The sequence below is a fragment of the Falco biarmicus genome, chromosome Z, assembly GCF_023638135.1.
Source record: "Falco biarmicus isolate bFalBia1 chromosome Z, bFalBia1.pri, whole genome shotgun sequence".
In the NCBI taxonomy this organism is placed as follows: Eukaryota; Metazoa; Chordata; class Aves; order Falconiformes; family Falconidae; genus Falco; species Falco biarmicus.
In genome coordinates this window covers 25,161,086-25,173,502 of record NC_079311.1, presented here as the reverse complement: position 1 = coordinate 25,173,502, position 12,417 = coordinate 25,161,086, and the positions used below count along the sequence as shown (strand labels likewise).

The 12,417-nt window shown below is 35.9% G+C and overlaps 1 protein-coding gene across 2 annotated transcripts in view; it reads left to right on the top strand.

The window, feature by feature from the left end:
• MAN2A1 (mannosidase alpha class 2A member 1) overlaps positions 1-12,417 on the top strand; it is a 128,010-nt gene that overhangs the window by 45,214 nt on the left and 70,379 nt on the right. For both annotated transcript variants that reach the window (XM_056323960.1, XM_056323961.1), the window contains exons 8-10: positions 1,828-2,005; positions 6,071-6,273; positions 11,591-11,776. In XM_056323960.1, coding sequence (XP_056179935.1) covers positions 1,828-2,005; positions 6,071-6,273; positions 11,591-11,776 — 567 coding nt within the window. The remainder of the gene's footprint in view (positions 1-1,827; positions 2,006-6,070; positions 6,274-11,590; positions 11,777-12,417) is intronic.

Below are 12,417 nucleotides of genomic sequence, written 5' to 3'. Positions count from 1 at the left end.
ATGTTTGTGTTTGCTACCTCAAGAATCTAATTTCACCCTCTTGGGGTTTTCATCATTTGTGAAAGGCCTTAAGCGTTCAGTGATAATCTGAAAGCTTCCCAAAGAAAGGTGAAAAACATTCTTGATGCTGTTACAGAGAATGTTGATACACTTCATTGTTGCCCACTGAGAGTGGAGTTAGGGTGTCTTTTAACATTGAGAACTACATAATGCATCTTGTGTACAATTGCAAGAACTTTTGATTGTAAGTAACAAACCTCATTTTTTTAAACCAATAAAGTGGAGTTGCTGCTGATAGGCTATATCCATAATTGTGGTGCTACAGAAAGTTTGGCATGACTGATCTCTTTGGTTTTTTTAAAATTTTTGTTCAGGTAGGCATAATAACATATATCAAAATTTATCTAATACTGTCTTGCTTGGTGACCAGAAGGGGAAAGTGTTGGTGAGATTCAGTGGACTCTGGGTTTTTGTTTCCTCCAGAAGTATTTTTAACCTTTAGCAAATTCTGTCTGGGGCTTTAATGCTGACTCTTTGTTGCTCCTTTATGAAATAGTGATTTAGGAAGTTATTCGACAGAAACCTAAAAGGATCTACCTTACTTCAGGCATCTAATTTTTCTTTGGTGTTTTTACAATTGAAACTGGTTAGCAATGGAGGGAGATCTTGCTGTCCCCTTAAAAACACTAACAATCCTACAGTTATGAATATGTGAAGAAAGGGGGAACAGCAACACTGATTAATTTTGTGTAGCTATGGAAAGAAACTAGAGGAGGACTTCGAAGAGAGATGTCGAAATCAATTACCCTGTTAACTGCAACCTTTTTTGAAGTCCTGTATTTTTCAAGAAGCTCTAAAATAAAGTATGTTTCCAACCATAGGCTGTGCGTGGAAAATTTGCAATTTTACCTTCTGAGAAGCCAGCCTTAACTCAGTCTTGTGTTGTGCCAATTGTTCTGTTGTATGGAGAGGAAGTCTTTATGTTTGAATGGGCAACCTGTTGAAAGTCATGGGAAATGTTGACTCAATCATAAATACTTGGTAATCTGAACTATAAATCAAACTGAGACTAAGAGAGGAGGGTAAGCCACTGGAATCCTTAACTAAAGATGTTGTTGTGCCCTTATCTCCCTCCAGAATACAGTCAGACCTTGTGTTTGCTCAATACTTTTATGATCTGATAAACAAATAAACCCTGACTTGCTGCTAAAAGAAATACTGGTTTCAAATATATTGGACTAGTTTCAATTCTCAAATAAATGTTTATGTAACAGATCTTAAAGAGTATGAGTTGAAAGTAGATTTTGGTAGAACATTTATTAAAAATTTGCGAGACTGGAGTTCTTCAGCGATTAATTTATGGGCAGTGTTTCTGTCAAGGACATGAAGATATGAAGCAAAGTATCCAAGGGAATTACCAGAGGGGATAAGAAGAACTTGCTTATTAGTGTAAATAAGGGCTGCAGAGGATTAGGATTGTTATCTAAATATAAAGCAGGTAAACATGATTTAAACTGAAGGTTAGTTTTGGCACAGAAACAAATTGACGCAGACTGCCCTACTATTTGAGATGGAGCTTGATAAATGTATTGAAGGATTTAATTAGCATAGTGTTTGCAACAACAGTAGATTGAATGTGGTGTCCCAGTGGGGGGAATTGCATCCAACTTTTTGTTACAAAATGAAGTAGCAGAGTTTCATATGTCTTGTTTAGAGTCACCCTAATGCACAATTTGATGTCTAAGAATTGTTTTGTCAAATGCTGACCTTTTATTCTTTTGTTTTCTAAATTGCTTCCCCTCCCTGCCCCCGCCTCACCCCTCCAAGGGCTTGGATTATTTTAGATCAATACAGAAAGAAGTCAAAGCTCTTCCGTACTAAAGTCCTGTTGGCTCCACTAGGGGATGATTTTCGCTATGCTGAGAGCTCAGAATGGGATCAGCAGTACCAGAATTATCAAAAGCTGTTTGATTATATGAATTCTCAACCGGAGTGGCATGTTAAGGTAAATACACTTTTTCTGGTTTGTGGAGAAAACCCTGTTTCTTATTATTTTGAGATTCTTCATGGAAAAAAAAAAAATGGTTTATTCTTGTTCTTTTTTTTGGTTGTTTTGTTAACTGGCGCTTTGTATATTAATAGCAAATTGGTTTGTCTTGGCAGATTTTTTTTTTACCTTTACCACCTCCTCTCTCTTGAAAACAAAATCTTGCTATTAATACTGTCTACTTGAAAACTATAAATGGTATGCAAACCAAATTATTTCAGATAACAGCTATTAGGCTTGATTATTTTCTTAGTACTCTTGTTTTCACAGGCTTCAGGCACTGTTATTTAAGGCTCGAAGGCTTTGTTACTTAAAATTATTGTATTTTGTTGTTAGAAGTTCAAGCAACTTTTGTTGCTTGCTTTGAGTCTTGGTTTTATGTCCAAAACCAAGGAAAAAGTCCTAAGAGGCGCTGTGGCTGTCACATGTTGAATACAACAAAATCTAAGAGATTGACCTGGCTACAAAAGGGGTGAATATACTAACAGAATTATCAGATGAGATATCACTTTAAATCATTAATTATGTTTGAGTATTAATATACACGTTCATACATTCTAATGTATAATCTGAGTACTTCAGAGACTTCTTGCACTATTAGATGTTCTCTGTGCTTAGGCACCTTTTCATCACCTCTCAGCATGGGAATACAAAATAGGGGGACCAGAACCTTGGTTTTTCTTGAGTATCATGAGGGAGCTCTATTGCTGCTTTCACATTAAAGCTTTTGAAACCTAGCCTGGTCTCTTTCATATATTGTTTGAATGTGCATCTTTTTTCCTCACTTTTTCTGAGACCTCCACTGTTCCTCTAACTGCAGATTTGAATAGTGCCTGTAGTGTATTAGCTCCTCCTGCAGACTGCTGGACTTGTATTCTGCACAATGGACTCGTATTCTGCAGAATTCATACTCTTATGGTATAAAACCATAAGAAAGATAATCTTTTGGGATCACAGCTTGTTTGAGAGCTGGATTTTGCATGTTTCCTATGAGATATGAGCGACAGGATGTATGTGAATGCCTGCTCTGTCTTAGTGGAGTGAGGTGGACCTGGAGAGTACTCTTAAATCGTGATTTAAAAGCTTGCTGCTATCACCAGCTTTACTCCACTCAAAAATGGATGTAGTGTGCAGGGAGTTACTCTTTGGGTATGAATAGCACCATACTTGCTGTAGTCTCGGTTCCTACTAACCTGGGGTGGATGATTTCTTCTTCAGGGTGAAAACTCCAGGCTCTAGCTCTGAGGTCATTCTTCAAGGGCCACTTCTGTCCTGAGGCAGCTGAAAGATCCTTAACTGAAAGGTTCTGCTTAGCCCATTGTCAAGGAGCTAGAAGTCTATTTCATTGTCTGGCTTGCCCACTTGGATTAATGTCTTGGGAATCACACCAGTCCTTTGGGCCCTCATAAAAGTATCCAATCCTTTTTCTGGTAATTAATACCCAGACAAAAAAATACTGAGTCCTCTGATTCAGCCACTTCATACCTAGGGCACTTGGCTCAGCTGGAGCGCTGTTGGCACTGGAGTGTGTCTCTTAAGTTTTATTTATTTAGCTGAGTTTTTTCTGTCTCTCTTTGGTGTGTGTTTTTGGGGGTGGGCGTTTGCTTGTTTGTTTTTGGGTTTTTGTTAGTTGTGGGAGGTTTTTTTGTGTTGCTTTGTTTGTTAAAACTGATGTCATTTATCCTTGGAAATACAAGTTCAGGTGGAGAATTTCACATTCTGCTGCATTTCCCCCAGTGGACTGTAACTCCATGCTCAGCTTCCTGAGAACATAGATTATATAAAGGAGGAAGAAACGTGAACTCTTCAAGTGCTAAGAATGCTTAGGATATTACTACTTACACAAGGCACTGCCTACTCTTCCTTTCTGATCTTTGGAGAGATTTACCCTTTCAGACAAATCTGAGATGTTTATCTGGTGCATATGTCTGTTAGCATTGAGATTCTCATGCCAGCAACTATTTTATGGTCCTAAAAGTATGTGGTAGATTACTGTAAAAAATACCAATTTTGCTTTCAGGGAGTTTAATCTCCCATTTGGAGATGTCTTTCACATCAATTACGCACAAATTAAGCTGAGGCTTTTTTATATGCCAATAGAAGAGTCTACGTGGTTGTTTCACTGTTTCCACTTACCTGACATTAGACTAAGTTTTCTTTGACTTTGCTGGTTCCTCTGGTGGGGTTTTCTTTCTCTGATGTAATCCAGCATACTGAAGGGAGGTCACCTGTACCTCATTTCTCTTGGTCCATTGATACTTTTTTATCTTCTCAATTCTGGTTTGTGGGTGTCAGTGATAGCGAGGGAAAAGGCCAGGTGTCCTAGAGGTGCCTGATAAGGCAAGGATCGCTAATATTGGCATTTCTGTGGCAGTGTTTCTTTGTCTGCTTTACTGCCATTCAAAGTGGTAAGTTACCATACTGTAAACACCTAAAAGATTCTGCCATCTTCTGAATGATTTTGAAGAGTGAATACTCTTTGTTTTGTTTGTTTTTAAGTGTTGAAACAGCATATCCTTGTTAGTCCTTATAGTCCAAGTCACTTTTAAAAGAATTGTATAAAAAGCTTGTTTTGTGGTGTTGTAAATTGTGGCATGCTACTTTTTATGCTTGTTGCTAAAAACACCCACCCACCCTCTCCCCAAAGTGACAATTTAAATTTGAGCAATTATCATTAATATTTCTGATGAGGATACTTGGGGTAGTGTGATTCTCTGTGCTGTTCCCATTTCCATTAATTGTTTTTCCAGTCATTCAAAATCCAGTTTGCACACGTATGCCTTTAACGACATCTCTCAATGTTGGCAACATTGATGTCAATTCATCTCCCTTTTTATTTTCTCCCTTTTTCTGTACCCGCAAGCTTGAGGTTATCTTTTCTTGACCTACCCTGTAAGGGGCTGTTATTCTGTTACTTGTCTGAACTTTTTAAAAAATGACCAGAAGATATGTATTTGTTGTACTCCCCTGAGTTACACCTCTAAACATAATTTATTTGTATGTAGTTTTAAGAAAGAGCTTTTGAAAGCAAATACTTACTTTTTAATCAACAGTCATCTTGTGTTAAGCATATGTTAGGGTTCTAGAGCACAAGAAAGTTAATTTTGAAAACATGGGATTAAGACAATAATGCTTTTGTTGTATTACATTAAGTTTCTTACTTAGTTCAGACATTTACTTACATGATATTGAGGTACTACTTAGCTCATTTATTAGAGACTTGGTCATAAAACATGGAAGAATGCTTTGCTTATTTGTTGAGATTTAGCTTATATTTTTAGATAGCTTTTATTTCTATAGTATAAATCACTATTTCATGAATCATAGAATGGTTTGGGTTGGAAGAGACCTTTTAAAGGCCATCTAGTTCAACCTACCTGCAATGATCGGGGACATTTTCAACTAGATCAGGTTGCTCAGAGGCCTGTCCAGCCTGACCTTGAAAGTTTCTGAGGATGGGGCTTCTACCACCTCGTTGGACAACCTGCCAGTGTTTTGCCACCCTCATCTTAAAAACTTTCTTCCTTATACCTGGTCTAAATCTACCATCTTTTAGTTTAAAACCATCACCCCTTGTCGTATCGCTACAGGCCCTACTAAAAAGCCTGTCCCCATCTTTCTTTTAAAGCCTCTTGCAAGTATTAGAAGGCTGCAATAAGATCTCCCCAGAACCTTCTCTGCTCCAGGCTGAACAACCCCTCTCTCTCAGCCTTTCTGCATAGCAGGAGTGCTCCAGCCCTTTGGTCATTTTTGTGGCCCACCTGTGGACCTACTCCAACAGGTCCATGTCTTCCTTGTTCTGAATTGAAAGGAAGTTGAAATGGTTTTGAACAAGCTATTCAGCTTGTGTGAAAAGTGTGCAGGGAAACTTTAAAGCTCTTTAGGATAGGTTTTCTGCTATGATTCTGGTGGAAGACTGGCATATTTTTGAAATGTGTATGAAACCAAGCATATTAATTTTCTTCATATGTCTAATTAAAGAAAATGGAACTATGTTACATTTTAATTTTAATTTTCATTCAGGCCCAGTTTGGAACTTTATCAGACTACTTTGAAGCTCTGCGCAAAGAAAGCAATTTGGGTGAAAAGAGCAGCAATTCATTTTTCCCTGTTTTAAGTGGAGACTTCTTCACCTATGCAGACAGAGATCATCATTACTGGAGTGGGTACTTTACATCGCGACCTTTCTATAAACGACTGGATAGAGTCCTGGAATCCTACTTACGGTAAATACTGCCATCCAGTAAATTCATAACATGCCTTGGTGCAGGGGAGAGATCAGCATTTAAGTACTCTAAATTTGTTGGACAGACAGAAAAGTGATTTTGAAATGCACAGTTTAAGTTTGCTTGCAATAAGGATAGCCTAAGTGGCCTCCAAATTTAGTTTCTGTTACAAGGATTAGTTGTTGTATCTGGTTGGTATTTTTTTAGTAAATGCACATAAATGCAATGATTTTTTTTTTTCAATCTAAACAAGCAAGTTCTAAAATACTATCCAAGTGATCAGCAAATCCTGATTCCATGAAAAATAGTATTTAGTATGCTTTTTATTTCTGTATCAGATTTGGGCAGCAGTCAGATCAGTCTGTCATTATGGCTATACTGTATACTCTTCTAGAGAAAAATATGAAGGTGCAAATTTTACAAGGGTTGTTAGAGGCAGCTGAGAAATAGTCAGGAATATTGTGCACCGAGTGTCCTCAGATTGTAAGGTACTGCTCTGCAGGAAAGTGTTTCCATCTTCTTTAAAGAAAAAATTATTGCTGAATTTTGGTAATAGAGTATTTAAGTGGTTCTCCCTTGTAGCAGCTGTAGATAAGACACATTGTAAAATGGTTTAATCGTATTTTAAGGCTCTAGAAAGAACTGAGACAGATGTAGATGAGATAAAACTGGGCCATTTCATCTAAGGCCAAAACCTGGAAACTGTGTCTGAAAGATGCTTCTTCCAGGGATCCTTAGTCAAAGGATATTATTTTCTAGAAGGACCCTTCAAAACTACATCTACCTGTAGTGCTCCTATATGCTCTTAAGACCTTTTGGTGCTGGAGAAGGACTTCTGTAATGCTGAGAAATATGTTGTGTATGTGTTTTAATGGGTGGTGGTGGCAAAAGAGGTGTGGAAAGAATTGTTTTTGGAGGCAGATACAAGTACCTTTTAGAAGAGAAACATCCGTATCTAGCAGAATTTATTTTCCTTCTTCCAGGCAATAAAGTCTTTGGTAAAGCTTTGCAAACCTGGGACACAGCTACTCTGTGATCTGTTTTTTCTTGCAATGAGAGTGGCTTTTTCTAGCCTTCATTCTATACTCTTGAGAATACAGAGTAAGAGACCTGAGGAGATCAAGAAAATCAATGAAGAAATGAAAGCAGTAGAGAATAAGAAATTTGTAAGAGAAGTGAGATCACAAGCCTGAGAATAGAAGGATGTTAGGGAAGAGACAATGCGACATAACTTTGAAGGCATTGCATTGACCATCAAGGGGAAGTTTCACAGATGGGAAAGCAGGGAGGAAAGAAGTGACAGGCTGTGAGGAAGAAGAAAAATAAGACCAAAGCTGAAAGGAGTGAGAAAAAGTAAGTCTAGGATACCTTTGACAGAAGAATGTAAAAATAATATAGTAAGGAGAAGTTTTCAGAGTGACTTCTGCAGTGTTTTAATCAGAGTTTTGAACGCTACAAGTGTTATGCTTAATATATATACCTGAAAATGTTAGAAGATTACAAAAAAGGCACTTACAAGGCTAACAGTAATTAGGAAGTTCAACAACTATTCAGAAAGAGTTTATCAATAGACTATCATCACTAAGAATATGATTTTATTAGAAGCATTTTATTTTTTACTTACTGTATCAACACTATAAATACTAATTAGCTCTGTTCTCATTAGCTTGTTTATCATAATCTTTGATTTTCAGCAGAACCAGCCTTGTTTAACGTTGCTATTGGAAAAGACAAGCTATATAGAAAACAGGACAGATGATGTCCATATAAATTGAATTCCCTACTGAATTGCTTTTCATACTTCTGCATGAATTCCTTTCTGTTAAATTGCACCAAGGATTTAATTTTCTCTAAGTTTTATCATAGCCCATTTTCTCAAAGATTTAAAGTGTTTGCTTCATTGCCATTTTCCTGGGGTTTTTTATTACTTATGATGCAGAAAACTTAATATAAATTGCTTTCAGGTTTATTTGTAGTATTTACAACTTTACACTGTTAAAAGGTGTCTTCTTCTAAGAACTTGAGTTACCTTTAACTTGTGAAAATGATGCTAGACTTATAGGTAAAGAATCTCTGGAAGAAAACTAAACCTTCAGTCTTGTTAATTAAAACAAAGCATGTTTCTAAAAATTTCTAGGAAATTCTTCATCGTTCATTATCCACTGTGGAGAACAGGTCAGAACAAAATGCATATATACTCTTGTCAGTGTAGTATTGGGAGTTTTTGGCAACTTTGCTTTCAGACATCTGGAGAATCTTCAAAGATGGTTTGTTAGCTGTGAGAACAGCAGAACTGGGGGTTTTGTCTTTTATTTTTTTATTTTCTTAAAAGTCAGAGGAAATATGTTATGGTCATGTTTAATTAATAACACACTTGACCCAATCTCTATGATTAAATTTTCCGTAGTTCTTTCTGAGCTAACAGATGTATCTGTCTAGTGTGCATATGTATGTGTACATATATATATGAGAGGGGGAATGAACCATGAACAGGAATTAAAAATGTATGTGTATGTGTTCTTTATCAAGAATGAATTATTAAGTTCTAGCAGTACCAAGACTAAGAAGAACTTCACTGCTACATAATAGCCAGCAAACAGTTTTCAGTCTCAGGACATGCTATGGTGGGTGGCCATTTAAGCAAGAACAGAGTTGGTTGGGTGCGTTTTTCCAAAACTTTTTTAAAAACAGGTGTTGTGCATTAAAGAAAGTGAGTGCATGATAGTTTTGATTTTGTGGTGGAGATTGACATCAGTGTTGATTTGTGATATTTTTTTTTTTAATCATAAGTGTGAGATGGATGGATTGAAGTAGTTTGAAGGGTGATGAGATCAGTGACCAGAAGTTTGCTTAACATACTAGTGGAAGGATGTGAAGAACAGCAGCATAGTTGGGAACAAGAGTGCATTCTGGTTTCATTGTTAACAGATAGGTTAGGGAAAAATTACAGCAAGTCTGCAAAAAATACTGGAATTTGGAAGCAGGACAAGAGCAGTGATACTTCTAATGGTACAGATAGACAGAAAAGATCACATCTTGAGAGGTCAGAAACTCTTTGGGAAATTTATTTATTATTTATTTAGCTTAGATACAAAGTGGACCTAAAGGTAAGCTAGAGTAGGCTTTGTGCAATCAGTGAAGCAAATTTTGATCTATTTGTAATGTCCCATCAGGCAGAGATACAGTGACAAATTACAACAAAGTGGAAAATCTGTGGTAACTACTTAAGGTAATCTGCAGTAGTTTGAAAGAGAGGTGAGAAAACAAAGGCTTTATACAGCTTTTATAGAAGGATATTCAAGAGGAGTAAATGCTTCTAAGTTGGAGCATTCTCTAATGTTTCTTGTAGTTTCACTTCTGAGTGCCTTTCACCTTTCACCATTGAACCATTCTAATGTTTAGAATAATATTGAGACTTGAAAAATTTACTTCTAAGAGACTGGTGTACTGAATGAATGTGTAAAACAGCATCAGTTATTTTTCTGAAAGGCAAAAGGGTTCCAAGTGTTCCTTATAGACAAAATGGATTTAAAGTGAAGTCCTGGGAGTAGTTTGAACTGAAAATACATTTACTATACAACTTCATTGTAATGTTACTTTTTCTAGTTTTAAGGTTGTGACCTTGTTTATTAATAACAGACTTCCCTATTAAAAAAAAAAAAAAAAAAAAAAAGGAAAAAAGAGGTGGGATTGTGGGAAGTAAAATGTACCTGGTATTGTGGGGACTAACATTTTATAAATCTTTACTTCATAGCTACAGTTGGGTCAGTGTTTACTAGCTAAGTCAGTGTTTATCCACTAGATGAATGTGCATCTCATGCCTTTTTAACTACAATGTACTAGTTTTCCTTTCAAGTTAAGCTATAATAGAACAAAGGTGGAGGAATATGTAGATGTAGGCATTTGCACTAATCAATGTTAAAATCACAACTATTGAGTTTAAGTGCACTAGTAATAAGAAAAGGAATGACACCTTTTAACACCTTGATTTTGCGTGTATCTTCTGAACAGTTATTTTACCTGTAAGACCAGAATCTCATCCTTTTCCTCAAATCTTGACAGTATGAAAATAAATTGAGCTGTATATTTGCAAGGTACCTTTCAGTTCAGTTTGACATTATTTGCAGTTTTTACATAGTTGTCACCTGTGTGATGCATGAAGACAAAGAGACTAAACTGATTCCAAATATATTTTTCATGTTAATAGTTAATATAAATGCACAGTCTGAAAACCCAAGCTGAGAGTGATTTTACAATTTGTTGTTGTACTTAGTTTAAATTGGAACACATGTACTCACTACAGCCTAGGTAAATGTGAACGTTGATGCATTTTCCCTTTTATTTTTTTTATTTACAGCCTAAGAAGTTAGTTTTATATTTGTTTCAGGAGCATATATTATTTTACTTTCTTTCCTCTTTGTAACATTAAACTGCATCTTCTTGGTTTCTCCAAACACCTGAGAAACATTCATTAAGTTCAAATAAAGTTTGAATAGGAATCTGACACTTTTCAGACTTACACAACCAGAACTGTAACATTTTAGTAAATGGAGGTAGGGGAAGAACATTAACAGATGGTTTTTCAGAATTTCTACAGGCATCTTTGTTAGTCAAGTACTCATAATAACTGGCAATTACAGGTTTTTACTTTTTGTAAAATAAATATAGATTCTCATAAAGCAAGTGACAACCCAGTGGTAGTATCTTAGTGCTAGGCTTTTGCTTAAGGAGAAGGACTCTGCATTGTCTTCAGTCTGAGGGTTTTTGAGTGCACCATTCTCAGTGTTAAGTGAATATATAGTGAGCAGGTGCATGAACTGCCTATCTTCAAGAGAATTTAGTTTGCTTAAAGTACAAATGGCAGAATAGATACTATATGGCATGTACAGGTCAATGTATTTCTTTAAAACAGTTTTTTTTGGTTAATAAATCGCTTTTTGAAATAGGAATTGTATATCTCCTGTAAGGCAGTCTATCCTTACTGTATCACTTTAAGATCAGATCTATATACCTCACACGTCTGTGAAAACTGTATCTTTGTAATGTTGTATTTTTATTTTATAAGCTCTATTTTCATCACTGAAGGCTTGTAAGAAGCTTACAAGGTGTGAAATTAGCTGATGGTGAAGTGCCGCAGTGGTTTTCAACTGTTTGAATCTAGAGATAGGCTAAAAAGTACAAGATTAATGTTTAAAGAACATGTGGAACTAGGCGTGTGGAAAAATACAAAAATATCTGTTTATTTTTCAAGTAAAATGTGTGTTGCATTTTGCTTTTTAAACATATATAAATATTTGATTCTTCTCTGCAATTCCAGGTCAGCTGAAATCCTCTACTCCTTGGCTTTGGTACAGTCCAGTAAATCTGAGAAGATGAGTGTATTTCCTTCAGTGAATAACTATAAATTGCTGACAGAAGCTAGGAGGAACCTTGGACTCTTTCAGCACCATGATGCTATTACAGGAACAGCTAAAGATTGGGTAGTTGTGGATTATGGCACTAGGTAGGTTATTGTAAATATGTAAACTTAAATCTTGATTTCCTTTGCTTTTTGAAAACAGAAGTATTTATTTCAGAGATACAGATTTGCTGTAGCTCGCAAAATAGTACTGAAAATCTACTGGTGCTTTACAAAAGAAGTTAACTTGGTTACACATGCTCTTAATTTATGAAATATTTTTTAATCCTCTGAAGTAAGAATTTGATGTCAAAACAAAATTTCCAAGATTTCTAAAGAAGCTAGGTAGGCATGATACCAAGAGTTCCTTAATAACAGGGCTGTTATTTTCTGCAGTTAACTAGTGTATAGGTGAACATTTTAAATCTGCCTGTGCTAAATAATCATCAAGACACATGCTAATTTAAGCATATATTCCTTGGAAAATCCACACCCTCTGTAATGTACCTTCAGTGTGGGAAATTTTTTTTATGTTTCCAATCTTCTACTTATTTTGTCTGTTTGTTCTGTTAGATCTGGTGGTTAGTTGCTTTCTCAGTATTTACAAATTATTCTGCTAACTACTTTGTGGAATCTTTTTTGAATAGTGTATTTTATATTGTTATGTATGTCAACATATGCTTTAAGTGTTTTTTTCAGAAAATTTTTAATGTTAGGCGCTAGTAAATGTGATTAATTGAGGTAGA